The sequence below is a fragment of the Notothenia rossii genome (assembly GCF_949606895.1).
Source record: "Notothenia rossii genome assembly, chromosome: 7".
In the NCBI taxonomy this organism is placed as follows: domain Eukaryota; kingdom Metazoa; phylum Chordata; class Actinopteri; order Perciformes; family Nototheniidae; genus Notothenia; species Notothenia rossii.
The window spans coordinates 13,449,680-13,477,475 of NC_136905.1; the positions used below are offsets into that span (position 1 = coordinate 13,449,680).

The 27,796-nt window shown below is 41.2% G+C and overlaps 3 protein-coding genes across 7 annotated transcripts; all 3 read right to left on the bottom strand.

The window, feature by feature from the left end:
* Positions 1-146: 146 nt before the first annotated feature.
* Positions 147-10,570, bottom strand: LOC307012898 (sialic acid-binding Ig-like lectin 16). Its single transcript, XM_079640105.1, has 10 exons — positions 10,499-10,570; positions 6,627-6,689; positions 5,886-6,299; positions 5,281-5,601; positions 4,820-5,146; positions 3,993-4,274; positions 3,632-3,910; positions 3,404-3,515; positions 3,241-3,310; positions 147-1,699 (listed from the first exon to the last, which is right to left on the bottom strand). The coding sequence occupies exons 1-10, from the start codon at positions 10,509-10,511 to the stop codon at positions 1,313-1,315; spliced, it is 2,268 nt and encodes a 755-aa protein (XP_079496231.1). The 5' UTR covers positions 10,512-10,570; the 3' UTR covers positions 147-1,312.
* Positions 10,571-10,890: 320 nt separating this feature from the next.
* LOC307012897 (sialic acid-binding Ig-like lectin 16) lies at positions 10,891-16,981 on the bottom strand. 3 transcript variants are annotated; one of them, XM_079640104.1, is made up of 10 exons: positions 16,832-16,981; positions 16,337-16,402; positions 15,596-16,009; positions 14,991-15,311; positions 14,521-14,847; positions 13,694-13,975; positions 13,333-13,611; positions 12,926-13,037; positions 12,763-12,832; positions 10,891-12,287 (listed from the first exon to the last, which is right to left on the bottom strand). In XM_079640104.1, the coding sequence occupies exons 1-10, from the start codon at positions 16,842-16,844 to the stop codon at positions 11,901-11,903; spliced, it is 2,271 nt and encodes a 756-aa protein (XP_079496230.1). In that variant the 5' UTR covers positions 16,845-16,981; the 3' UTR covers positions 10,891-11,900. The 3 variants fall into 3 exon arrangements, with proteins under 3 accessions (XP_079496230.1, XP_079496228.1, XP_079496229.1); XM_079640102.1 differs by lacking the exon at positions 16,832-16,981 and having other exon boundaries at positions 16,337-16,807; XM_079640103.1 differs by lacking the exons at positions 16,337-16,402; positions 16,832-16,981 and having other exon boundaries at positions 15,596-16,172.
* A 242-nt stretch (positions 16,982-17,223) lies between these two features.
* LOC307046787 (sialic acid-binding Ig-like lectin 11) lies at positions 17,224-26,330 on the bottom strand. 3 transcript variants are annotated; one of them, XM_079693401.1, is made up of 11 exons: positions 26,115-26,330; positions 23,115-23,247; positions 22,547-22,655; positions 21,787-22,200; positions 21,183-21,503; positions 20,722-21,048; positions 19,895-20,176; positions 19,534-19,812; positions 19,306-19,417; positions 19,143-19,212; positions 17,224-18,621 (listed from the first exon to the last, which is right to left on the bottom strand). In XM_079693401.1, the coding sequence occupies exons 3-11, from the start codon at positions 22,605-22,607 to the stop codon at positions 18,235-18,237; spliced, it is 2,253 nt and encodes a 750-aa protein (XP_079549527.1). In that variant the 5' UTR covers positions 22,608-22,655; positions 23,115-23,247; positions 26,115-26,330; the 3' UTR covers positions 17,224-18,234. The 3 variants fall into 3 exon arrangements, with proteins under 3 accessions (XP_079549527.1, XP_079549526.1, XP_079549528.1); XM_079693400.1 differs by lacking the exon at positions 23,115-23,247; XM_079693402.1 differs by lacking the exons at positions 22,547-22,655; positions 23,115-23,247 and having other exon boundaries at positions 21,787-22,074.
* Between the last annotated feature and the right edge of the window lie 1,466 nt (positions 26,331-27,796).

Below are 27,796 nucleotides of genomic sequence, written 5' to 3' on the forward strand. Positions count from 1 at the left end.
TTTTGTACTTCTTCCCTTTTCGCACTTCAAATAGTTCCAGGAAGCTTCTTTACAAATTAGCCCCGCTAGACTCTTGAAGTGAGCAAGTCTATTTATAGTTAATCATGACCGAAGGTGTGAAAAACATTGAGAAAGCGGTCGTACCATGAGAGTGCATCAGACTTTTATGTTAGAAGACAATAAATATCTACACTAACCATCGTTCTACACTGTAATGTAAAACACGTTATTCCCAGAGTGAAAAGTGCATCTCAATGATCTGTATTACGTGTTAATATCTGCAGTTAAATAATGAAGGCTCATTTAAAATAGCCATTTGTTTAATCATTAGGTTTTTTTAAACATAAAACTCCCGAATAAGTGCATTTACTACGTAAAGATAAAAAGTATTGTTTAAAACCTAGTAACTGTTTTAACTGGTTGCAGCCTTATAACCTGTACTTGTAACGCTATGGTTTTGATATTTTGTTTTTTGTGCAAAGCCTTATTTTAAGTTCTCGTAAAAGTCCCTGAAGTGGTTATTCATTCAAACATTGCCTTTTATGACATCACTGTATCCTCTTTAATAACTTCCTGTTGACACTTCAAGCTGCTACATGATAACTTATTTTTAAAGCTACGGACATACAACAGTTTTTTCATTATCAGTTACGCCTGATTATTGTAATGTTTGTTATTCTGTATTATACGTTTACAGGTTCTGTAGAAAGAAAGAGCTTCCTGTTTTTTCAAGCCTGTTTTGAAACAACACTAAAATGAATCAGATGTATCTCAATATGGTCTAAAAGGTTCTTACAAACCAGACCTGACAGACGTTAACATCCCTAGAGTCATGTGGAAAAAGAGAAACATTTTCCCTAAGGCAAATAAACGTTTGCCATTCAACAGAGCTTTGGGAAAGTAAGGCACAGAAGCTTATTGTGGTTGAATTCAATTGTATCAAACTAAATTACACTTCAGCTCTCAGAGCAGAGAGGATGGATGTGGTTGCCCCTTAACACATCACCGATATATTGGTAGCATCAACATTTTCATGGATATGGGGAAACAGTTCTGGAAAGCTTAAAAACTAAACACATTAAAGCACGACACCACTTAGAAATGACTTTCCAGTCCAATGAACGGATGAGCACAGACTCTAACATTTAAAGATGTGAAGTGTCTTGGTAACGTCAGTAAATCTGGCTGAATTTGGAGTTATAAAATATCAGTGCCAAAGTTCATCCACAGAAATGAAAATCCATCATTTCAACCACAGCTGATGAGATCAAGAGACATTGTATCCGTAAGCAACTCCACTATGTAACAGCCTTCAACTCTCAGCCATGATGTCCTTCACATTAGAGTACACAGCAGCATCCTCCTCTTCCTCATGTTCATGATGTTTTGTCTCCTCTTCCTCCATGACCACAGCCTCCTCCTCTTCCAACATATAACCTTCCTCTCCGTTATTGTCTTCCTTTTCCTCTTTTACTTCTTTTTTAATTTCAGCGTACTCCGTCTCTGTGGTCCCTGGCCTCTTTACTGCCTCCCTCTGACTCTTTCTTTCCAACATGGAGAAATCAATGCTCGCGTACTCCACTTCTTTTGGTCCTCCATTGAGATCAGTGTCTCCTTTCTCTGCTGCCACAGCTCCTTCTTCTTCAGCTGCCTCTTGGTGGTAGGTTTGATAATCTTCCGCTGCTTGACCAGCATCTATCTGTCAGGTACAACGTACAATTATACCACTCATTCAGCAGCTGCTATTTTCATCAAGCTTGTGTACAAGACACGTCAAATTGATATCTGGTATATATACATTATTGACAACCCTATCTTTAAAATCATAGCATAATTACAATTTGAATTTAGAAAATAACTTGACACTTGTTGGAGATACTGTATTCCAGGGGTCGGCAACCCCTGGCACGCGTGCCAGCATTGGCACGCGGCACCGTAACCAGTGGCACACTAGGAATAAGTGTGCAAAATATTTAAATTGTATTTTCGGATCATGAACGAGACCGCCGCCAGAGCGCGTCTCCCCGTTACCTGCCATGCACGCAACGCAGCCCCGCTCTCTTTATCTCCAGGTGACTTTCTGCCGCTTTCCTCCGTGGTGCAGTGCTGATTGTTTCACCACGGAGGAAAGCACTTCACTAATTGCAGTACCCATAAAGAGCTGTACAAATGCTGCAGTTTTTGTGTGGCTGTGTATTTAGTTGAAAGCCGAGTGGCGATCTGCTCATCTCTCATCGAAATAATATGCTACAAAGGGGCGGACTGGCCATCTGTGTGTTGAACTTTCCTGTCGGCTCCCAGACCGTAGTCGAGGAGGGAAGAAACAACAAGCTTCAGGTTCAATAACCCACTTTAGCTTAAATGACTGGAGAGAGGCGAGCTCTTCTTAGGAGGCCGTTACATTTATTTAGCTGTTCTTCTGTTTCACAAAATACATCACAGACCTCTGTTTTTCTGCTGCCTCGTTTCACTTCCAGAAACAAACACACGTTCCCTCACTGTCGCTCTACCATCCACAAACACACATGCACAAGCCGCACCCCTCTCTCTCTCTCTCTTAAAGGGACAGCGATCTCATCTCACTCTGCATGACCCTAATATCATAACATGTGTGCTCTGGAGAATCACAGAACGGACGATCGTCCTTATTATTATGCCGTTTAAACCAATTATTTAAATGTATTTGTTAAATTCGGTATCATGTAAGTTGCGCTGACAGGTCCACACACTGCTTCCCCACAGCGAGGCTCCCCCCGCCCTCCTGCTGATAGTTCACGAGCGTCAAGCTCCTCTACCCCCCCTCCCCCCCCGTTGATAATTCTCGATCGTTGGCACGCTGATAAAAAAAATTTTTTTAAATGGCACTTCATATCAAAAAGGTTGCCGACCCCTGCTGTATTCCATCACAATGTGAATCTGCTTTTATCATAAAAGTTTGATCTGAGCAATTGAGACTGGGGTTAAAAGACTCCTTGACTCTGATTGGAGGTTTTCATTCCCCACACACACACACACACACACACACACACACACACACACACACACACACACACACACACACACACACACACACACACACACACACACACACACACACACACACACACACACACACACACACACACACACACACACACACACACACACACACACACACACACACACACACACACACACACACACACACACACACACACACACACACACACACACACACACACACACACACACAATAGATACCAGTGGATCTTCTTGACTGGCCACCATCCCCAGAGTCTCTTCCAGATTTCCAGAGTTCTTCTGTTTATTTCTACAAAAGAGAAAGTATATAAAACATCAGTTATATTTATGTATGAAGATTATCCACAAAAGAATCTACGTATTGATTATTGATTAAGTGTACCTGTGGCATTTTGTGGCAAAACAGCAAAGGACTGCTGACAGTAGTAACCCAATGAAAAAGGCAATGATGACTTCCAGCTGTGAAACAAGTTTTAATATGTTTTTGGATTGACCTGCAATCACAAGAAACAAAAAGAAATGTTCTCTGTTTATCAATCTGATAGTCTAATTATGCAAAAATAAAGCAGTTGTCTACAGTAGCTAGAGTGTTTTAGTTGACAACACGTACCCCCTTGTTCCATCGTGTTTATTCTGATGGTGAGGGTTTTTTTTGCTTCCCCATTTTCATGGATGCTTACACACTCAACAGAGGTGTTGCTATAATATTTTAAAGTAAGGCTGCTGTTGACTGTGTGGTTTAACACAGTAGTAAAGACAGAGTACTCGGTGTGTTTCTTCAACAGTGGCCATTCGATGGTGGGTACAGGAAACCCTTCGCTGATACACACACAACTCAGAATGTCTGAATGAACCACACATTCAGAGTTGTTGAAGATCCTTGAAAACCCTGTAAACACAAAATCACAAGAAATTACAAAATAAATACTGAAATGTGAACAAAAGCTTCTGAATTAGTACCATCTACTTACAAGTCACTGTAACATCAGCATACATAGTCACCGTGGTGTCCAAGTGTTGCACGGTACAGCTGTACTGTCCAGAATATTCTGTGGTCACATTAGGGATGACAAGTGTGGCTGACCCATTGTTGCTCTGCAGGTACGCATCGGGTCCATTGTTCAGGTTTGTGTTGAAGCCAGGTTTAGTCCATGTGATATGAGACGGAGGAAAACTTTCAACACTGCAGGTTAAATTCAGAGAATCTCCATCCTTAACAGTTGTATCCCCAGTGATCAGAGTTTCCCTCGTATCTGTGAAGCACATTAACCAAATATTTAAAGATAAGATGCAATAAAAGCTGAAAATACATTGAAGATTTTATTTGATATTATTACCCAAACACATGAATTGTTGGAATATCTGTCAAATATATGTTCAGTAAAATGCTATTTGTAATACTGCATTAAATATAGGTACAATAATAAATGAATTTGCAAAACAAAAGTGAACATAAATACAAATGTGTGATCCGCTGTGCTGAAAATGGAATTATATCTACAGTAGAAAAATGAAATAAGGAGACTGTGTATGAGTGTTTTTTCCTGATTGCGTTCATACCGTTTTGGCCAGGGTTTTTTCTATTTCTTTTAAAATAACACTGGAGGGCGCCAAACTATAAACAAGGTATAGTTTAGACAGAAATCCCAATCATTATTATTGTCTAAAGATGAGGCTCCAGTGCAGCCAGAATGTATCTTCAGCTGTCACAAAACACTTGCTCTTATGGTTTCAGTTTCACGACAGGAAAGAAATGCAAGACATTTTCTGTATTAGACCAGTTGTACAAAATACTTACATGTGACTGTTACATTCACTTTTTCCATCAGGGTGTAGTTCATATGTCTCGCTGTGCAGATGTACAGTCCAGAATCTTCTGGCGTCACGTTTGAGATGGAGAGGATGCCGATTCCTCTTTCTTCCTGCAGGAAGGTCTCGGTGCCGTTCTGCAGGTCAGTTAAAGTGCTGTTTTGAAGACTTGGTTCTGATCCATTTTGCATATTTCGGTCAGAGTATTTAGTCCACATGATGAGGGATGGAGGGAAACTATCAACACTGCAGGTCAAATTAAGAGTCTCCCCCTCCTTCACAGTTGTATTCCCAGAGATTTTGAATGTCTTCACATCTATGAGAAATAATGTAATCTGTATTATATACTGTATAGTGTTAAAGTGGCATTACATTTCAAGCTTTCCTGCAAAAACACTGTAACCCCAACACAAATCAGAGAAATAGAAAGAAACACTATGATCTACTCACAGGTCACTTTAAGAGTCACAGTCTCCTCTGCAGTGATGTTGTTTCTGAAGCTGACCTCACAGGTAACATTGCTGTTGTGGTGTTCAGCTGAAGGGTTAAAGGTCAAAGTGGAGCTGTGTCTCTGTGTGACAGCAGTCAGATCCTCAGTCTTGAGAGCAGTGATGTTTCCTGTGATCAGAGAGTCCTTCTCTCCTGCTCCTCTCCATGTCCAGGTGAATTTAGGATCAGATCCAGAACAGAGACCAGGAGCGGTGCAGGTCAGTGTGGTCTGCTGCCCCTCTGCCAGAGGAGGAATCATCACTGAGGGCTTCTGGGTCAGAGCTAAAGACAGAGCAGTCTGTTAGTGAATCAGTTCAACAGCCTGAAGGTCATCATTCACCTACATGTTGGCCAAATATAAAATAGAAATGCTCTTTCTTAACATTTACGAAGCAATGTGTAAGAGATAAATCAGGAACTACTTCAGTTCCTACTGGTTGCCCACAGATGTCGACAAAAACTTAACATTACTTCATCTCCTATTAAGACTAAAAATAAAACAAATATGTTTGTGCAAAACAAAAATGAACATTTTGACTGTTAATGTTTGTTGTAGCTCTCCATACCTTTCACAGAGAGAACTGCTCTTTCAGTGTAAGTCCATCCATCCTTCTTCCCATTCAGTAAACCATTAACTCTGAGCTGATATGCTCCAGAGTCTGACTCGGTGAGGTCGTTGATGATGATGCTGCAGTTCCCCTGACTCACATCAGGCTGCAACAGTGAAACCCTTCCTTTGAACAAAGACTGAACTTTGGTGTTTTTCTTGTTGGTGTGGAATATCATGTTAGAATCAACACATTTTGTAGATGATTCACATTTATAGTACCAAACTATATGTTTGGGTGTGAAGATCGTAGCAGTAGTAAAGGAACACGGTATCACGACACAGAGTCCAGCCTCTGCTGTTATATCTGGATCACTAAGAGTGGTACAGAAGTTTCCTTTTTGACATTGTCCTTCTCCCCAAACTGATGCGCCTGTTAAAAAAACAGTGAGACAAAAACAAAGAAAGGAGATCTTTAAATACACAAAGCCAATGCACCCTGATATTAAATGAATGGTAAAAGAAAGCAACACTAAACAGACATGAGAGAATTCAGCTTTCATCATGTTTCTGAAGCCACAATATTTTTGGTAAATAATAATCCCTTGCATAACTGAATGTAACTGAATGTTCATCACAGAGTTTCAATGTGTATTAATACATGCTGTGAGGAATATTACAAATATAAAATTATATAAAATTATTATTTTATTCATAGCTTTTTTTGTTGGCATCACGAGATTATAATAAAGACACATACCTGAGAGCAGAATCCCCCAGATAAGAACAAACATCCTGATTCGATGATGTCGACAGACCGTCTCTATCGTTTGCAGAATTAAAAACATAAACAAATAAATACATCCATCCATCCATCCATCTTCTCCCGCTTATCCGTGGTCGGGTCGCGGAGGTAGCAGTTCCAGCAGAGAGCCCCAAACTTTCTTTTCCCTGGCCACATCAACCAGCTCTGACTGGGGGATCCCAAGGCGCTCCCAGGCCAGAGAAGAGATATAATCCCTCCATCTGGTTCTAGGTCTACCCCTTGGTCTCTTCCCAGCTGGACGTGCCTGGAACACCTCCCTAGGGAGGCGCCCAGGTGGCATCCTAACTAGGTGCCCGAACCACCTCAACTGGCTCCTTTCGACGCGAAGGAGGAGCGGTTCAACTCCGAGTCCCTCCCGGATGACCGAACTTCTCACCTTATCCCTAAGGGAGACACCAGCCACCCTGCGGAGAAAACCCATCTCGGCCGCTTGTACCCGCGATCTCGTTCTTTCGGTCATGACCCATCCTTCATGACCATAGGTGAGGGTAGGAACGAAAATGGCCCGGTAGACAGAGAGCTTTGCCTTTTGGCTCAGCTCCCTTTTCGTCACAACGGTGCGGTAAAGAGACTGCAGTACCGCTCCCGCTGCTCCGATTCTCCGACCCATCTCACGCTCCATTGTTCCCTCACTCGAGAACAAGACCCCGAGATACTTGAACTCCTTCACTTGGGGTAAGGACTCATTCCCTACTTGGAGTGGACAGTCCATCGGTTTCCTGCTGAGAACCATGGCCTCAGATTTGGAGGTGCTGATCCTCATCCCAGCCGCTTCACACTCGGTTGCGAACCGATCCAGTGAGTGCTGAAGGTCGCAGACCGATGAAGCCATCAGAACCACATCATCTGCAAAAAGCAGTGGTGCAATCCTTAGTCCACCGAACTGCAGACCCCCTCCCCCACGACTACGCCTCGAAATCCGATCCATGTATATTACAAACAGGATTGGTGACAAAGCGCAGCCCTGGCGGAGGCCAACCCTCACCTGAAATGGGTCCGACTTACTGCCGAGGACCCGGACACAGCTCTCGCTTTGGGAGTACAGAGATTGGATGGCCCTGAGTAGAGACCCCCTCACCCCATACTCCCGCAGCACCTCCCACAGTGACTCCCTTGGAACCCGGTCATATGCCTTCTCCAAGTCTACAAAACACATGTAGACTGGATAAGCATACTCCCAGGCACCCTCCAGGATCCTTGCGAGAGTAAAAAGCTGATCCGTCGTTCCACGACCAGGACGGAATCCGCATTGTTCCTCCTCAATCTGAGGTTCGACAATCGGCCTGACCCTCCTTTCGAGTACCTTAGAGTAAACTTTCCCGGGGAGGCTGAGTAGTGTGATGCCTCGGTAATTGGCACACACCCTCTGATCCCCCTTTTTGAAAAGGGGAACCACCACTCCGGTCTGCCACTCCTTCGGTACTGTTTCCGACTTCCACGCAACGTTGATGAGACGTGTCAACCATGACAGTCCCTCAACACCCAGAGCCTTCAGCATTTCTGGGCGGATCTCATCCACCCCCGGGGCTTTGCCACTGTGAAGTTGTTTGACGACCTCAGTGACCTCCCCCCGGGAGATTGGTGTCGATCCCCCTTCATACTCCAGCTCTGCCTCTAACATAGAGGGCGGAGTTGTCGGGTTCAGGAGTTCCTCAAAGTGCTCCTTCCAACGCCCTAACACTCCATCAGTTGAGGTCAACAACGTCCCATCCTTACTGTACACAGCTTGGATGGTTCCCTGCTTCCCCCTCCTGAGGTGTCGGACAGTTTTCCAGAACAACTTTGGTGCCGCCCGAAAGTCTTTTTCCATGTCTTCTCCGAACTTCTCCCACACCCGCTGCTTTGCCTCGGCCACGGCTGAGGCTGCTGCCCTTCGGGCCTGTCGGTACCTTGCAACTGCCTCGGGAGTCCCCCGGGATAACAAATCCCTGAAGGCCTCCTTCTTCAGTCGGACGGCTTCCCTGACCACCGGTGTCCACCAGGAGGTTCGAGGGTTACCGCCCCTTGAGGCACCTAGGACCTTGAGACCACAGCTCCCCGCCGCGGCTTCGGCAATAGAGGCTTTGAACACCGACCACTCTGGTTCAATGTCCCCAACCTCCACAGGAATGCCCGAAAAGCTCCGCCGGAGGTGTGAGTTGAAGGCCTCCTGAACTTGGGCCTCCTCCAGACGTTCCCAGTTCACCCGAACTACACGTTTGGGCTTACCAGGTCTATCCAAAGGCTTCCCCCGCCACTCGACCCAACTCACCACCAGATGGTGATCAGTTGACAACTCCGCCCCTCTCTTTACCCGAGTGTCCAAAACATACGGCCTCAGGTCCGATGATACGATAACCAAATCGATCATGGACCTTCTGCCTAGGGTGCTCTGGTACCACGTACACTTATGAGCATCCTTATGTTCGAACATGGTGTTTGTTATGGCCAATCCATGACTAGCACAGAAGTCCAGTAACAAACCACCACTCCGGTTCAGATCAGGGGGGCCGTTCCTCCCAATCACTCCCCTCCAAGTGTCTCCATCATTGCCCACATGTGCGTTGAAGTCTCCCAGCAAGATTAAAGAGTCCCCTTCAGGAGCCCCATACAGGACTCTTTCCAGGGTCTCCAAGAAGGCCGTATACTCTGAACTGCTGTTGGGTGCATAAGCACACACAACAGTCAGAGTTTTCCCCCCCATAACCCGCAGGCGTAGGGAGGCAACCCTCTCGTCCACTGGGGTAGACTCCAACAACGAAGCACCCAACCGGGGACTTGTGAGTATCCCCACACCCGCCCGGCGCCTCACACCTTGAGCAACTCCGGAGAAGAATAGAGTCCAACCCCTATCCAGAAGTAAGGTTCCAGAGCCGACGCTGTGCGTAGAGGTGAGCCCAACCAGATCCAACTGGTAACGCTCCACCTCCCGCACAAGCTCCGACTCCTTCCCCCCCAGAGAGGTGACGTTCCACGTCCCCAAAGCCAGCTTCTGTCGCCCGGGTCTGGTCCGTCGAGACCCTCTGCCTTCACTGCCACCCTTCTGGCAGCGCACCCGACCCCATTGCTGTTTCCCGTAGGTGGTGGGCCCGCGGGACGGAGAAGCGGAGGTGTTGCCCACGTTGCCTTTTCGGGCTGTGCCCGGCCGGGCTCCGTGGCAAGCCCGGCCACCAGACGCTCGCCGACGAGTCCTCCTTCTGGGCCTGGCTCCAGAAGGGGACCCCGGGCTTCCTCCGGGCCGGGTATCCTCACTTCGTGTGTCGTCTTTCATGAGGTCTTTTGAACCAATCTTAGTCTGGCCCCTTGCCTGAGACCAATTTGCCATGGGAGACCCTACCAGGAACACAAGGTTCCAGACAACACAGCCCCCAGGTTCATCAGGGCACACAAACCTCTCTACCACGGTAAGGTGCTGGTTCTTCAGAGAGGGTAAATACATAAAATAAACAAAACTCTCAAATATGTCAGAGGATAAGACTGGATCAAGAACAACTCCAACATTGCCAGCACAGCTTCAGATACAGGGTGTTGCATCTCCTGAAGTAACATTCATAAATGTGGCTAAGATCTGCTTCAGGATTATTTATCTCTTGAAATGTTTTATTTCCTAACGTTTTGTTTTATCTACAAAAAGCTGCCATGTCAACTTGAGTTATCTGAAGCAGCTTCATCTACAATCCCGCTCGTTGAATTCAAACTCACTTATTTAAAGTGCTGAATTTTCAAAGCATTTTATGACATTAATAAAGAAAAAATGACTTGTTTGAATATATTTACAATTCACAGCGATATCTTAAATATTAAAAAAGGTAAATGTTGGGTTTCACCTCTTGTTGCCATTTCTCCGCTGCTCTCTTCTCTCCGGTGTTCTCGGCTGAGTTTCTCTGCTCTGACTCTTCCTCTTCTTCTTCCTCATTTTGTATTTCTTCCCTTTTCGCACTTCAAATAGTTCCAGGAAGCTTCTTTACAAATTAGCCCCGCTAGACTCTTGAAGTGAGCAAGTCTATTTATATAGTTAATCATGACCGAAGGTGTGAAAAACATTGAGAAAGCGGTCGTACCATGAGAGTGCATCAGACTTTTATGTTAGAAGACAATAAATATCTACACAAACCATCGTTCTACACTGTAATGTGAAACACGTTATTCCCAGAGTGAAAAGTGCATCTCAATGATCTGTATTACGTGTTACTACCTGCAGTTAAATAATGATGGCTCATTTAAAATAGTCATTTGTTTAATCATTAGGTTTTTTTAAACATAAAACTCCCGAATAAGTGCATTTATTACGTAAAGATAAAAAGTATTGTTTAAAACCTAGTAACTGTTTTAACTGCATGCAGCCTTATAACCTTTACTTGTAACGCTATGGTTTTGATATTTAGTTTTTTGTGCAAAGCCTTATTTTAAGTTCTCGGAAAAGTCCCTGAAGTGGTTATTCATTCAAACATTGCCTTTTATGGCATCACTGTATCCTCTTTAATAACTTCCTCTTCACACTTCAAGCTGCTACATGATAACTTATTTTTAAAGCTACGGACATACAACAGTTTTTTCATTATCAGTTACGCCTGATTATTGTAATGTTTGTTATTCTGTATTATACGTTTACAGGTTCTGTAGAAAGAAAGAGCTTCCTGTTTTTTCAAGCCTGTTTTGAAACAACACTAAAATTAATCAGATGTATCTCAGTATGGTCTAAAAGGTTCTTACAAACCAGACCTGACAGACATTAACATCCCTAGAGTCATGTGGAAAAAGAGAAACATTTTCCCTGAGGCAAATAAACGTTTGCCATTCAACAGAGCTTTGGGAAAGTAAGGCACAGAAGCTTATTGTGGTTGAATTAAATTGTATCAAACTAAATTACACTTCAGCTCTCAGAGCAGAGAGGATGGATGTGGTTGCCCCTTAACACATCACCGATATATTGGTAGCATCAACATTTTCATGGATATGGGGAAACAGATCTGGAAAGCTTAAAAACTAAACACATTAAAGCACGACACCACTTAGAAATGACTTTCCAGTCCAATGAACGGATGAGCACAGACTCTAACATTTAAAGATGTGAAGTGTCTTGGTAATGTCAGTAAATCTGGCTGAATTTGGAGTTATAAGATATCAGTGCCAAAGTTCATCCACAGAAATGAAAATCCATCATTTCAACCACAGCTGATGAGATCAAGAGACATTGTATCCGTAAGCAACTCCACTATGTAACAGCCTTCAACTCTCAGCCATGATGTCCTTCACATTAGAGTACACAGCAGCATCCTCCTCTTCCTCATTTTCATGATGTTTTGTCTCCTCTTCCTCCATGACCACAGCCTCCTCCTCTTCCAACATATAACCTTCCTCTCCGTTACTGTCTTCCTTTTCCTCTTTTACTTCTTTTTTAATTTCAGCGTACTCCGTCTCTGTGGTCCCTGGCCTCTTTACTGCCTCCCTCTGACTCTTTCTTTCCAACATGGAGAAATCAATGCTCGCGTACTCCACTTCTTTTGGTCCTCCATTGAGATCAGTGTCTCCTTTCTCTGCTGCCACAGCTCCTTCTTCTTCAGCTGCCTCTTGGTGGTAGGTTTGATAATCTTCCGCTGCTTGACCAGCATCTATCTGTCAGGTACAAGGTACAATTATACCACTCATTCAGCAGCTGCTATTTTCATCAAGATTGTTTACAAGACATGTCAAATTGATATCTGGTATATATACATTATTGACAACCCTATCTTTAAAATCATAGCATAATTACAATTTGAATTTAGAAAAGAACTTGACACTTGTTGGAGATACTGTATTCCATCACAATGTGAATCTGCTTTTATCATAAAAGTTTGATCTGAGCAATTGAGACTGGGGTTAAAAGACTCCTTGGCTCTGATTGGAGGTTTTCATTACACACACACACACACACACACACACACACACACACACACACACACACACACACACACACACACACACACACACACACACACACACACACACACACACACACACACACACACACACACACACACACACACACACACACACACACACACACACACACACACACACACACACACACAAGAAATACTATAGATACCAGTGGATCTTCTTGACTGGCCACCATCCCCAGAGTCTCTTCCAGATTTCCAGAGTTCTTCTGTTTATTTCTACAAAAGAGAAAGTATATAAAACATCAGTTATATTTATGTATGAAGATTATCCACAAAAGAATCTACGTATTGATTATTGATTAAGTGTACCTGTGGCATTTTGTGGCAAGACAGCAAAGGACTGCTGACAGTAGTAACCCAATGAAAAAGGCAATGATGACTTCCAGCTGTGAAACAAGTTTTAATATGTTTTTGGATTGACCTGCAATCACAAGAAACAAAAAGAAAATATTCTGTGTTTATCAATCTGAACTCTAATAAAAATGCAATCGTTTATTACCCACATCTTGCCAAACGATATAATTATGCAAAAATAAAGCAGTTGTCTACGGTAAGGCAAGGCAAGTTTATTTATATAGCACCTTTCAACACAAGGCAATTCAAAGTGCTTTACAAAAAATGAAAGACATTAAGAAAATGGCATTTAAAATCAGTCATTAAAAAGAAAAGATAATAAAATAAACATTAGCTAGAGTGTTTTAGTTGACAACACGTACCCCCTTGTTCCATCGTGTTTATTCTGATGGTGAGGGTTTTTTTTGCTTCCCCATTTTCATGGATGCTTACACACTCAACAGAGGTGTTGCTATAATATTTTAAAGTAAGGCTGCTGTTGACTGTGTGGTTTAACACAGTAGTAAAGACAGAGTACTCGGTGTGTTTCTTCAACAGTGGCCATTCGATGGTGGGTACAGGAAACCCTTCGCTGATACACACACAACTCAGAATGTCTGAATGAACCACACATTCAGAGTTGTTGAAGATCCTTGAAAACCCTGTAAACACAAAATCACAAGAAATTACAAAAAAAATACTGAAATGTGAACAAAAGCTTCTGAATTAGTACCATCTACTTACATGTCACTGTAACATCAGCATACATAGTCACCGTGGTGTCCAAGTGTTGCACGGTACAGCTGTACTGTCCAGAATATTCTGTGGTCACATTAGGGATGACAAGTGTGGCTGACCCATTGTTGCTCTGCAGGTACGCATCAGGTCCATTGTTCAGGTTTGTGTTGAAGCCAGGTTTAGTCCATGTGATATGAGACGGAGGAAAACTTTCAACACTGCAGGTTAAATTCAGAGAATCTCCATCCTTAACAGTTGTATCCCCAGTGATCAGAGTTTCCCTCGTATCTGTGAAGCACATTAACCAAATATTTAAAGATAAGATGCAATAAAAGCTGAAAATACATTGAAGATTTTATTTGATATTATTACCTAAACACATGAATTGTTGGAATATCTGTCAAATATATGTTCAGTAAAATGCTATCTGTAATACTGCATTAAATATAGGTACAATAATAAATGAATTTGCAAAACAAACGTGAACATAAATACAAATGTGTGATCCGCTGGGTTGAAAATGGAATTATATCTACAGTAGAAAAATGAAATAAGGAGACTGTGTATGAGTGTTTTTTCCTGATTGCGTTCATACCGTTTTGGCCAGGGTTTTTTCTATTTCTTTTAAAATAACACTGGAGGGCGCCAAACTATAAACAAGGTATAGTTTAGACAGAAATCCCAATCATTATTATTGTCTAAAGATGAGGCTCCAGTGCAGCCAGAATGTATCTTCAGCTGTCACAAAACACTTGCTCTTATGGTTTCAGTTTCACGACAGGAAAGAAATGCAAGACATTTTCTGTATTAGACCAGTTGTACAAAATACTTACATGTGACTGTTACATTCACTTTTTCCATCAGGGTGTAGTTCATATGTCTCGCTGTGCAGATGTACAGTCCAGAATCTTCTGGCGTCACGTTTGAGATGGAGAGGATGCCGATTCCTCTTTCTTCCTGCAGGAAGGTCTCGGTGCCGTTCTGCAGGTCAGTTAAAGTGCTGTTTTGAAGACTTGGTTCTGATCCATTTTGCATATTTCGGTCAGAGTATTTAGTCCACATGATGAGGGATGGAGGGAAACTATCAACACTGCAGGTCAAATTAAGAGTCTCCCCCTCCTTCACAGTTGTATTCCCAGAGATTTTGAATGTCTTCACATCTATGAGAAATAATGTAATCTGTATTATATACTGTATAGTGTTAAAGTGGCATTACATTTCAAGCTTTCCTGCAAAAACACTGTTTATATTGAAACCCCAACACAAATCAGAGAAATAGAAAGAAACACTATGATCTACTCACAGGTCACTTTAAGAGTCACAGTCTCCTCTGCAGTGATGTTGTTTCTGAAGCTGACCTCACAGGTAACATTGCTGTTGTGGTGTTCAGCTGAAGGGTTAAAGGTCAAAGTGGAGCTGTGACTCTGTGTGACAGCAGTCAGATCCTCAGTCTTGAGAGCAGTGATGTTTCCTGTGATCTGAGAGTCCTTCTCTCCTGCTCCTCTCCATGTCCAGGTGAATTTAGGATCAGATCCAGAACAGAGACCAGGAGCAGTGCAGGTCAGTGTGGTCGGCTGCCCCTCTGCCAGAGGAGGAATCATCACTGAGGGCTTCTGGGTCAGAGCTAAAGACAGAGCAGTCTGTTAGTGAATCAGTTCAACAGCCTGAAGGTCATCATTCACCTACATGTTGGCCAAATATAAAATAGAAATGCTCTTTCTTAACATTTACGAAGCAATGTGTAAGAGATAAATCAGGAACTACTTCAGTTCCTACTGGTTGCCCACAGATGTCGACAAAAACTTAACATTACTTCATCCCCTATTAAGACTAAAAATAAAACAAATATGTTTGTGCAAAACAAAAATGAACATTTTGACTGTTAATGTTTTTTGTAGCTCTCCATACCTTTCACAGAGAGAACTGCTCTTTCAGTGTAAGTCCATCCATCCTTCTTCCCATTCAGTAAACCATTAACTCTGAGCTGATATGCTCCAGAGTCTGACTCGGTGAGGTCGTTGATGATGATGCTGCAGTTCCCCTGACTCACATCAGGCTGCAACAGTGAAACCCTTCCTTTGAACAAAGACTGAACTTTGGTGTTTTTCTTGTTGGTGTGGAATATCATGTCAGAATCAACACATTTTGTAGATGATTCACATTTATAGTACCAAACTATATGTTTGGGTGTGAAGATCGTAGCAGTAGTAAAGGAACACGGTATCACGACACAGAGTCCAGCCTCTGCTGTTATATCTGGATCACTAAGAGTGGTACAGAAGTTTCCTTTTTGACATTGTCCTTCTCCCCAAACTGATGCGCCTGTTAAAAAAACAGTGAGACAAAAACAAAGAAAGGAGATCTTTATATACACAAAGCCAATGCACCCTGATATCAAATAAATGGTAAAAGAAAGCAACACTAAACAGACATGACAGAATTCAGCTTTCATCATGTTTCTGAAGCCACAATATCTTTGGTAAATAATAATCCCTTGCATAACTGAATGTAACTGAATGTTCATCACAGAGTTTCAACGTGTATTAATACATGCTGTGAGGAATACTACAAATATAAAATTATATAAAATTATTATTTTATTCATAGATTTTTTTGTTGGCATCACGAGATTATAATAAAGACACATACCTGATGAGAGCAGAATCCCCCAGATAAGAACAAACATCCTGATTCGATGATGTCGACAGACCGTCTCTATCGTTTGCAGAATTAAAAACATAAACAAATAAATATATAAAATAAACAAAACTCTCAAATATGTCAGTGGATAAGACTGGATCAAGAACAACTCCAACATTGCCAGCACAGCTTCAGATACAGGGTGTTGCATCTCCTGAAGTAACATTCATAAATGTGGCTAAGATCTGCTTCAGGATTATTTATCTCTTGAAATGTTTTATTTCCTAACGTTTTGTTTTATCTACAAAAAGCTGCCATGTCAACTTGAATTATCTGAAGCAGCTTCGTCTACAATCCCGCTCATTGAATTCAAACTCACTTATTTAAAGTGCTGAATTTTCAAAGCATTTTATAACATTAATAAAGAAAAAATGACTTGTTTGAATATATTTACAATTCACAGCGATATCTTAAATATTAAAAAAGGTAAATGTTGGGTTTCACCTCTTGTTGCCATTTCTCCGCTGCTCTCTTCTCTCCGGTGTTCTCGGCTGAGTTTCTCTGCTCTGACTCTTCCTCTTCTTCTTCCTCATTTTGTACTTCTTCCCTTTTCGCACTTCAAATAGTTCCAGGAAGCTTCTTTACAAATTAGCCCAGCTAGACTCTTGAAGTGAGCAAGTCTATTTATATAGTTACTCATGACCGAAGGTGTGAAAAACATTGAGAAAGCGGTCGTACCATGAGAGTGCATCAGATTTTTATGTTAGAAGACAATAAATATCTACACAAACCATCGTTCTACACTGTAATGTGAAACACGTTATTCCCAGAGTGAAAAGTGCATCTCAATGATCTGTATTACGTGTTAATATGTGCAGTTAAATAATGAAGGCTCATTTCAAATAGTCATTTGTTTAATCATTAGGTTTTTTTAAACATAAAACTCCAGATTAAGTGCATTTACTACGTAAAGATAAAAAGTATTGTTTAAAACCTAGTAACTGTTTTAACTGGTTGCAGCCTTATAACCTTTACTTGTAACGCTATGGTTTTGATATTTAGTTTTTTGTGCAAAGCCTTATTTTAAGTTCTCGGAAAAGTCCCTGAAGTGGTTATTCATTCAAACATTGCCTTTTATGGCATCACTGTATCCTCTTTAATAACTTCCTCTTCACACTTCAAGCTGCTACATGATAACTTATTTTTAAAGCTACGGACATACAACAGTTTTTTCATTATCAGTTACGCCTGATTATTGTAATGTTTGTTATTCTGTATTATACGTTTACAGGTTCTGTAGAAAGAAAGAGCTTCCTGTTTTTTCAAGCCTGTTTTGAAACAACACTAAAATGAATCAGATGTATCTCAATATGGTCTAAAAGGTTCTTACAAACCAGACCTGACAGACGTTAACATCCCTAGAGTCATGTGGAAAAAGAGAAACATTTTCCCTGAGGCAAATAAACGTTTGCCATTCAACAGAGCTTTGGGAAAGTAAGGCACAGAAGCTTATTGTGGTTGAATTAAATTGTATCAAACTAAAATTACACTTCAGCTCTCAGAGCAGAGAGGATGGATGTGGTTGCCCCTTAACACATCACCGATATATTGGTAGCATCAACATTTTCATGGATATGGGGAAACAGTTCTGGAAAGCTTAAAAACTAAACACATTAAAGCACGACACCACTTAGAAATGACTTTCCAGTCCAATGAACGGATGAGCACAGACTCTAACATTCAAAGATGTGAAGTGTCTTGGTAACGTCAGTAAATCTGGCTGAATTTGGAGTTATAAAATATCAGTGCCAAAGTTCATCCACAGAAATGAAAATCCATCATTTCAACCACAGCTGATGAGATCAAGAGACATTGTATCCGTAAGCAACTCCACTATGTAACAGCCTTCAACTCTCAGCCATGATGTCCTTCACATTAGAGTACACAGCAGCATCCTCCTCTTCCTCATGTTCATGATGTTTTGTCTCCTCTTCCTCCATGACCACAGCCTCCTCCTCTTCCAACATATAACCTTCCTCTCCGTTACTGTCTTCCTTTTCCTCTTTTACTTCTTTTTTAATTTCAGCGTACTCCGTCTCTGTGGTCCCTGGCCTCTTTACTGCCTCCCTCTGACTCTTTCTTTCCAACATGGAGAAATCAATGCTCGCGTACTCCACTTCTTTTGGTCCTCCATTGAGATCAGTGTCTCCTTTCTCTGCTGCCACAGCTCCTTCTTCTTCAGCTGCCTCTTGGTGGTAGGTTTGATAATCTTCCGCTGCTTGACCAGCATCTATCTGTCAGGTACAAGGTACAATTATACCACTCATTCAGCAGCTGCTATTTTCATCAAGATTGTGTACAAGACATGTCAAATTGATATCTGGTATATATACATTATTGACAACCCTATCTTTAAAATCATAGCATAATTACAATTTGAATTTAGAAAGGAACTTGACACTTGTTGGAGATACTGTATTCCATCACAATGTGAATCTGCTTTTATCATAAAAGTTTGATCTGAGCAATTGAGACTGGGGTTAAAAGACTCCTTGGCTCTGATTGGAGGTTTTCATTCCACACACACACACACACACACACACACACACACACACACACACACACACACACACACACACACACACACACACACACACACACACACACACACACACACACACACACACACACACACACACACACACACACACACACACACACACACACACACACACACACACACACACACACACACACACACACACACACACACACACACACACACACACACACACACACACAATACTATAGATACCAGTGGATCTTCTTGACTGGCCACCATCCCCAGAGTCTCTTCCAGATTTCCAGAGTTCTTCTGTTTATTTCTACAAAAGAGAAAGTATATAAAACATCAGTTATATTTATGTATGAAGATTATCCACAAAAGAATCTACGTATTGATTATTGATTAAGTGTACCTGTGGCATTTTGTGGCAAAACAGCAAAGGACTGCTGACAGTAGTAACCCAATGAAAAAGGCAATGATGACTTCCAGCTGTGAAACAAGTTTTAATATGTTTTTGGATTGACCTGCAATCACAAGAAACAAAAAGAAATGTTCTGTGTTTATCAATCTGATAGTCTAATTATGCAAAAATAAAGCAGTTGTCTACAGTAGCTAGAGTGTTTTAGTTGACAACACGTACCCCCTTGTTCCATCGTGTTTATTCTGATGGTGAGGGTTTTTTTTGCTTCCCCATTTTCATGGATGCTTACACACTCAACAGAGGTGTTGCTATAATATTTTAAAGTAAGGCTGCTGTTGACTGTGTGGTTTAACACAGTAGTAAAGACAGAGTACTCGGTGTGTTTCTTCAACAGTGGCCATTCGATGGTGGGTAGAGGAAACCCTTCGCTGATACACACACAACTCAGAATGTCTGAATGAACCACACATTCAGAGTTGTTGAAGATCCTTGAAAACCCTGTAAACACAAAATCACAAGAAATTACAAAAAAAATACTGAAATGTGAACAAAAGCTTCCGAATTAGTACCATCTACTTACAAGTCACTGTAACATCAGCATACATAGTCACCGTGGTGTCCAAGTGTTGCACGGTACAGCTGTACTGTCCAGAATATTCTGTGGTCACATTAGGGATGACAAGTGTGGCTGACCCATTGTTGCTCTGCAGGTACGCATCAGGTCCATTGTTCAGGTTTGTGTTGAAGCCAGGTTTAGTCCATGTGATATGAGACGGAGGAAAACTTTCAACACTGCAGGTTAAATTCAGAGAATCTCCATCCTTAACAGTTGTATCCCCAGTGATCAGAGTTTCCCTCGTATCTGTGAAGCACATTAACCAAATATTTAAAGTTAAGATGCAATAAAAGCTGAAAATACATTGAAGATTTGATTTCATATTATTACCCAAACACATGAATTGTTGGAATATCTGTCAAATATATGTTCAGTAAAATGCTATCTGTAATACTGCATTAAATATAGGTACAATAATAAATGAATTTGCAAAACAAACATAAACATAAATACAAATGTGTGATCCGCTGTGTTGAAAATGGAATTATATCTACAGTAGAAAAATGAAATAAGGAGACTGTGTATGAGTGTTTTTTCCTGATTGCGTTCATACCGTTTTGGCCAGGGTTTTTTCTATTTATTTTAAAATAACACTGGAGGGCGCCAAACTATAAACAAGGTATAGTTTAGACAGAAATCCCAATCATTATTATTGTCTAAAGATGAGGCTCCAGTGCAGCCAGAATGTATCTTCAGCTGTCACAAAACACTTGCTCTTATGGTTTCAGTTTCACGACAGGAAAGAAATGCAAGACATTTTCTGTATTAGACCAGTTGTACAAAATACTTACATGTGACTGTTACATTCACTTTTTCCATCAGGGTGTAGTTCATATGTCTCGCTGTGCAGATGTACAGTCCAGAATCTTCTGGCGTCACGTTTGAGATGGAGAGGATGCCGATTCCTCTTTCTTCCTGCAGGAAGGTCTCGGTGCCGTTCTGCAGGTCAGTTAAAGTGCTGTTTTGAAGACTTGGTTCTGATCCATTTTGCATATTTCGGTCAGAGTATTTAGTCCACATGATGAGGGATGGAGGGAAACTATCAACACTGCAGGTCAAATTAAGAGTCTCCCCCTCCTTCACAGTTGTATTCCCAGAGATTATGAATGTCTTCACATCTATGAGAAATAATGTAATCTGTATTATATACTGTATAGTGTTAAAGTGGCATTACATTTCAAGCTTTCCTGCAAAAACACTGTAACCCCAACACAAATCAGAGAAATAGAAAGAAACACTATGATCTACTCACAGGTCACTTTAAGAGTCACAGTCTCCTCTGCTGTCATGTTGTTTCTGAAGCTGACCTTACAGGTAACATTGCTGTTGTGGTGTTCAGCTGAAGGGTTAAAGGTCAAAGTGGAGCTGTGTCTCTGTGTGACAGCAGTCAGATCCTCAGTCTTGAGAGCAGTGAGGTTTCCTGTGATCAGAGAGTCCTTCTCTCCTGCTCCTCTCCATGTCCAGGTGAATTTAGGATCAGATCCAGAACAGAGACCAGGAGCAGTGCAGGTCAGTGTGGTCTGCTGCCCCTCTGCCAGAGGAGGAATCATCACTGAGGGCTTCTGGGTCAGAGCTAAAGACAGAGCAGTCTGTTAGTGAATCAGTTCAACAGCCTGAAGGTCATCATTCACCTAAATGTTGGCCAAATATAAAATAGAAATACTCATTATTAACATTTACGAAGCAATGTGTAAGAGATAAATCAGGAACTACTACGGTAACATTAACATTAACATTAACATTAACATTAACATTAACATTAACATCTCCTATTAAGACTAAAAATAAAACAAATATGTTTGTGCAAAACAAAAATGAACATTTTGACTGTTAATATTTGTTGTAGCTCTCCATACCTTTCACAGAGAGAACTGCTCTTTCAGAGTATGTAAATCCATCCGGGCTCCAATACCGTAAACCATTAACTCTGAACTGATATGCTCCAGAGTCTGACTCAGTGAGGTCGTTGATGAAGATGCTGCAGTTCCCCTGACTCACATCCGGCTGCAACAGTGAAACCCGTCCCTTGAACAAAGACTGAACCTTGGTGTTGTACTTGTTGGTGTGGAATATCATGTCAGAATCGCCACATCTTCGATTGGACGTTTTACATTTGAACCAAACTATATGTTGGGTTTTAAAGGCTGCAGGAGTAGAGAAAGAACACGGTATCACAACACAGAGTCCAGCCTCTGCTGTTATATCTGCTTCACCAAGAGTGATACAGAATGTTCCTGCTTCACAGTGTTGTCTTCCCCAAACCGATGCACCTGTTAATACAAACAGTGAAAAATCAGGGATATAGGTTATTTTAATTTCAACAACATATCATGAAATCAAATACATTCTGACTAAATAAATGATAAAGAAAGGCTGCTATATGACTATTTTTGTTTCATAGGCTATAACAAAAAGGCCAACTAAATGACTATCTGAAGTTAGTTAATCAATGCTGCAAGGACTTGTTACTTATGAGCTGGTGGAGAAACTAAATACTTGTAATTTGGAAGCATGTCAGGATGAAACAAAGGACACTTATCATGACATTATTGGCATTATATTTTTTTAAATCTTTCCTTTTGGCATAACAACATGATATACAAATGCATACAGTACCTGTTTCTGCATGGATGCCCCTCACAGAGAAAAGCAGCGTTGCACAGATTAGAACAAACATCCTGATTTGATACTTGAGACCGTCAGTCTTCACAGGACACACTTGACACTGAAAGTGCAGCAAACATAGAGGAAGTGAACCAAAGGGAAGCTGCACCGCTGACACATAACTTAATACAGGACGTTGCACATTAAAATAATCTGTAATTGCAAGATTACTCTACCCTGGGGTGGGACTTCCCTGACATTTGTTAGTTTAAAGCACTTTGTGACACTTGTTCAAAATATCTTATGAACTTTTGGGTTAGCTTTTGAAAACTGCAACTTTGCTCCCCCCCAATTCATTTACTGAAATAACTGTGACATATATCATTATTAAAATATTTCAAAAGGACTTATTCCATCCCCAAGCACTCTTTCCTAAACTGAGTTCAGCCTCACTTTACCAGAAAGTCAAAGTATGTCAAAAAGCGTTTTTGTGATACAGCTAGGAGATAACATTTCCATTTAACTAATTCAATGTGATCAAAAGGCTATTTTAAACATAAATATAGATGTTGTGTCTTACCTGTTTCTTGCTGTCTCCTCTCCACAGTGATCTCTGCTGAGTGTCTCTGCTATGACCTGACTCTTCCTCTCCTCTCTCTCATCTATTTATTCCCTCTTGTGCAACGTCAAAGTTTCAGGAAGTTTCCCAACACCTAGCATGAGCAACACTTTTTTCGTTTGCTTGTTTTTTTCAGATCATTTGTTAGACGCTTTAATCCAAAGCGATTTACATACATTCAATATTGTGGACAATCCCCACAGGAGCAATTTGAGGTGAAGTGTCTTGCCCAGGGACACAACGACATGCTGACTGCAGTGAGACTTGAACTTGCTATGCCCTGATTTGAAGTCCAGCACACTATCCACTGAGCCACAGCCTCAACCTCATCCTCATGACTATGTCAATATTTTGAAAAGGAAATATGTAAATGTGTGATTTTATATATATATACAATCTTGTTAAATCCTAAACAACAGAAAATGATTGTAAGTACTGGTATAGTTTTCTGTCAAGCATTAAAATTGAACGACGTATGAAAGGTCTTTATATCTTCTTCCTAAATCTCATAATGTGCATTGCTGCATATGGTCTGTGTTCCTAATATCTGCAGTGAATGGAGTGATGACGGCCAAATGAACAGTGTTTTATGAATTAAAAACATTAACTTGTGATAGATAGCAAAAGGCTCATAAAGAAAGTAGGGCATTTCCCCATTTCGACTGCATGCATCCTCTTAGGAAGCACTTCTGCATTTGTGTGTCTTTCTGTTTTTTATTCTGCAATATCTGAGTAGATACTGTTCTCTGTGAAGTCGCTGCAATGCAAGAGGCTAGAAAGGTCGACTTGAAATATGTCAATATGTCTGCATACTTATGAACATTGTGACAATGAATTCTGAAATCCTGATCGGACCAACTTCACAGCCGATCGCCATTTACAAGTTGGCTGAGATGCCTTCTCCTGCAACAAGTGCCTTCCATTTTGGTTAGAGCAATTTCAAGGACTCTGTTGTTTGACTTTTAATTGTACTGAATACTAATACTTTTGCCAAAGGGTTTTTTATGTTGTACACGTGTTTGTAGAAGCCAGGTGTTCAATTAAAAAAAAAACGAATATCCAAATACAAACATAAATAATCAAATCCCTACCCAACAAACATATCAAAGAGGGTCGTGAGGCTAGTCCAGGAGTTTCATGATTGCATGGTTACAACTCAATCACATGTGTCCACAGACAAAATACAAAAAATATGGCAAAGTACTAAAAAACAAGTCTGTGATAGTTCCCAGCAGACAAAGAGTCTCCTTTTGGCAAGGACAACACAAACAGAGTCACAAGGTGAGAATGTTTGAATGCAGAACTTAGGCCTGCTTGTTGTTGAGTAGTTTAGCACTATTTACTGATACTTTCATATATGTAAAGTAGCTAATTAATATCAAAGTTATGTTACACACACACACACACACACACACACACACACAAACAGCACACGCTGGTAAGTGACTGTGGTCAAGCCAGCCGTCTTTCACTTTTGCGTGGTCAAACCAGCCGCCCCTGTATTTTGAGTGCGCGATTAGTTACAGGTTTACGGTAATGCAATAAAACAACTCTGGGAAGCTGGATTTCAAAGTGAAGGAAGGCATGTGGTTCATTTCTATTATTTGCGATTGAGGAACAGGGTAATTTATGAGCATAATTGTAGGACTTATTGCACAAATACTATGAACTACTTTTACTGTGTACTTTTTGAGAATGGCAAAATTCCCTCCAGAGAACAAGAAGGAGCATTTTTGTCTAACTTTGACGTGGGATAAAAAACATTTCTTCCATAAGTAGTTTATGAAACTGCCATGTTTGTACTTAATACTTCTTAGACTACTTGCAAACATAATATGAACTACTTTTACTGTGTACTTTTTCAGTAATTTGAGTTTCAAAGTCCTCTCCAGACAACAAGAATGAGCATTTTTGTCAACTTTAATGTGGTCTAAAAAACATTTCTTCCATAAGTAGTTTATGAGTCTGCCATGTTTGTACTTAGTAGTTCTTAGACTACTTGCAAACATAATATGAACTACTTTTACTGTGTACTTTTTCAGTAATTTGAGTTTCAAAGTCCCCTCCAGACAACAAGAATGACCATATTAAAGTTGACAAAAATGCTCATTCTTGTTCTCTGGAGAGGACTTTGAAACTCAAATTACTGAAAAAGTACACAGTAAAAGTAGTTCATATTATGTTTGCAAGTAGTCCTAGAAGTATTAAGTACAAACATGGCAGTTTCATAAACTACTTATGGAAGACATTTTTTTTATCCCACATCAAAGTTAGACGAAAATGCTCCTTCTTGTTGTCTGGAGGGGACTTTGAAACTCAAATTACTGAAAAAGTACACAGTAAAAGTAGTTCATATTATGTTTGCAAGTAGTCTAAGAAGTACTAAGTACAAACATGGCAGTTTCATAAACTACTTATAGAAGAAATGTTTTTTAAACCACATTAAAGTTGACACAAATGCTCATTCTTGTTCTCTGGAGAGGACTTTGAAACTCAAATTACTGAAAAAAGTACACAGTAAAAGTAGTTCATATTATGTTTGCAAGTAGTCCTAGAAGTATTAAGTACAAACATGGCAGTTTCATTAACTACTTATGGAATAAATGTTTTTTATCCCACGTCAAAGTTAGACAAAAATGCTCCTTCTTGTTCTCTGGAGGGATTTTGCCATTCTCAAAAAGTACACAGTAAAAGTAGTTCATAGTATTTGTGCAACAAGTTTATGAAGCAATAAGTCCTACAATTATTCTCATAAATTACCCTGTTCCTCAATCGCAAATAATAGAAATGAACCACATGCCATCCTTTACTTTGAAATCCAGCTTCCCAGGGTTGTTTTATTGCATTACCGTAAACCTGTAACTAATCGCGCACTCGAAATACAGGGGCGGCAGGTTTGACCACGCAAAAGTGAAAGACGGCTGGCTTGACCGCAGTGGTAAGTGGGTGTGTTATTCCTACCGCGATTTGCAGAACTGCAACTTGTCCTTCACGTTGGAGAAAATGACGAGCAACCATGTTCAAGTCCAGCTGGACTTCCAACACAGAAGCTCCAATGGTGACCCTGGTCGGTCCCAAAAAGCAAGCACTCACAGCAGTAGAGTCTTCTGTGACTAGCTGAGCCTGTAAGCCACGGATATCTTTCCCAGTTGTTAGCCTGAAAATGGCTCGGACCAATTTCTGGAAAATGTAAGGCGGGGCCTCTCATATGACGCACACCTGCACACCTGTTAGCCTGTTCCGACCATTCTTAGTTTTCCGAGGCTAGGAAGGATTCTTGCCTCGCTTCTTAAGGACCTGACTCGGAAGACATGTCCTAAGGAAGCGTCCTCGACATTGAGAAACACCCTCTGTCTCGAGCATGGTCTCGAGCCTGAGGCCGTTTCTCAATCGTGAGGATACTGGCTTGGTAGACGCATACTTCCAAGTCACTTCCTTCAGAAACGAAGCAAGTATACTTCCAAGCCACGGCATCGGAAAAAGAAGAAGAATGGAACAGGCTAACAAGTGTGCCACTCTCTCTAACGGTTTCAACATAAACTGTACCGAAAATAAATACCTCACGATGTCTATCTAATTATGAACTTGCTTTAATTTCACGGAACACATTTTTGGTGATGACAAATGCAACAAAGTAACACATTTTCTACGCCACTGCATACTTACATTTAAATGTGCGCTGTGCTGCGTTGGTTCAGCCATTCTCCGCAGGGTTTTTTGAAATTGGTCCGTGCGCAAAGCATTGTGGGGATTTGAAGGACGCAAAGTCTACCCATGTGCAGCCTCGAAATTACCCCCAAACCAAGGACGCGAACTCGGTGGAATTCCAAGTATGCTGGAGATTGGAAAAGTCCTTCGGCGGCACTTGATGACGTAGCATCCTTGAAATATTGGCTTGGAAGCCAGTTTCCTCGCGATTGAGAAACGGCCTGTGAACTGACGGGAGTACCCTGGAACTGAGGGAAACTCTGAAAGAATACGCCCATTGGCTACAAATCAATAATATGATTGGTTGATCAAACTGTCAGTCCAAACGTACGCTTTCATTTAGTGCAACGGCCAGGGCATTCGATCAAGGATATAGAATACCTTAGTTCAGGGGTTCCCAACCTTTTTCACCCAGGGCCCCCCCAAATGACTCCTGTTGGAATTTGCGACCCCCCAAAACTTTGAAACTTTAATTATCGCTGTTGCCGATCTGCCCCCCTGCCCGATCTGTACTGTGCATGTGCGAGATGGTCTGCCATACTGGACAACTCCGTACGGCAACCCAACTAGGACACTTGACACAGTGGCGTTTGGCAAAGCACAAAAAGAAAATGGATTTAACTTCTGTTTGGCAGTTATCATACTGAATAAATATTTACTGTGAATGTATGCAAAAATGTATGGCATATAGCTGTCTAACAGAAGTTAAATCTATGTCTCACTTATTCTGACAATGTACTTAACCCCAAATAAAAGAACCCAATTCAAAGAGTTGTTAAATAATAGTGAAGTCACGTTTTCATAACAATAACTCATCTCTCCCGGTTTTTTTGTGTTCTTTTTCTGCTTTGCCAAACGCCACTGTGTGAAGTGTCCTATTACAGTTGCCGTATGTAGTTGTCCAGTATGGCGGACCATCTCGCACATGCGCAGTA

Bases quoted from the DNA above. Each gene is read 5' to 3' on its own strand.
- LOC307012898 (XM_079640105.1), bottom strand. The intron at 5,147-5,280 runs GTGAGTAGATCA...TATTTCTCATAG, and splicing joins TGTGACTCTTAAAGTGACCT to ATGTGAAGACATTCAAAATC. The intron at 3,911-3,992 runs GTAAGTAGATGG...TTGTGTTTACAG, and splicing joins TGCTGATGTTACAGTGACTT to GGTTTTCAAGGATCTTCAAC.
- LOC307012897 (XM_079640102.1), bottom strand. From the start codon at position 16,553: ATGTTACTTCAGGAGATGCAACACCCTGTATCTGAAGCTGTGCTGGCA. The intron at 12,833-12,925 runs GTACACTTAATC...TCTCTTTTGTAG, and splicing joins CTTGCCACAAAATGCCACAG to AAATAAACAGAAGAACTCTG. The intron at 12,288-12,762 runs GTATCTATAGTA...TGTACCTGACAG, and splicing joins CCAGTCAAGAAGATCCACTG to ATAGATGCTGGTCAAGCAGC.
- LOC307046787 (XM_079693400.1), bottom strand. From the start codon at position 26,171: ATGGTTGCTCGTCATTTTCTCCAACGTGAAGGACAAGTTGCAGTTCTG. The intron at 21,049-21,182 runs GTGAGTAGATCA...TATTTCTCATAG, and splicing joins TGTGACTCTTAAAGTGACCT to ATGTGAAGACATTCATAATC. The intron at 19,418-19,533 runs GTACGTGTTGTC...TTGTGATTGCAG, and splicing joins AAACACGATGGAACAAGGGG to GTCAATCCAAAAACATATTA.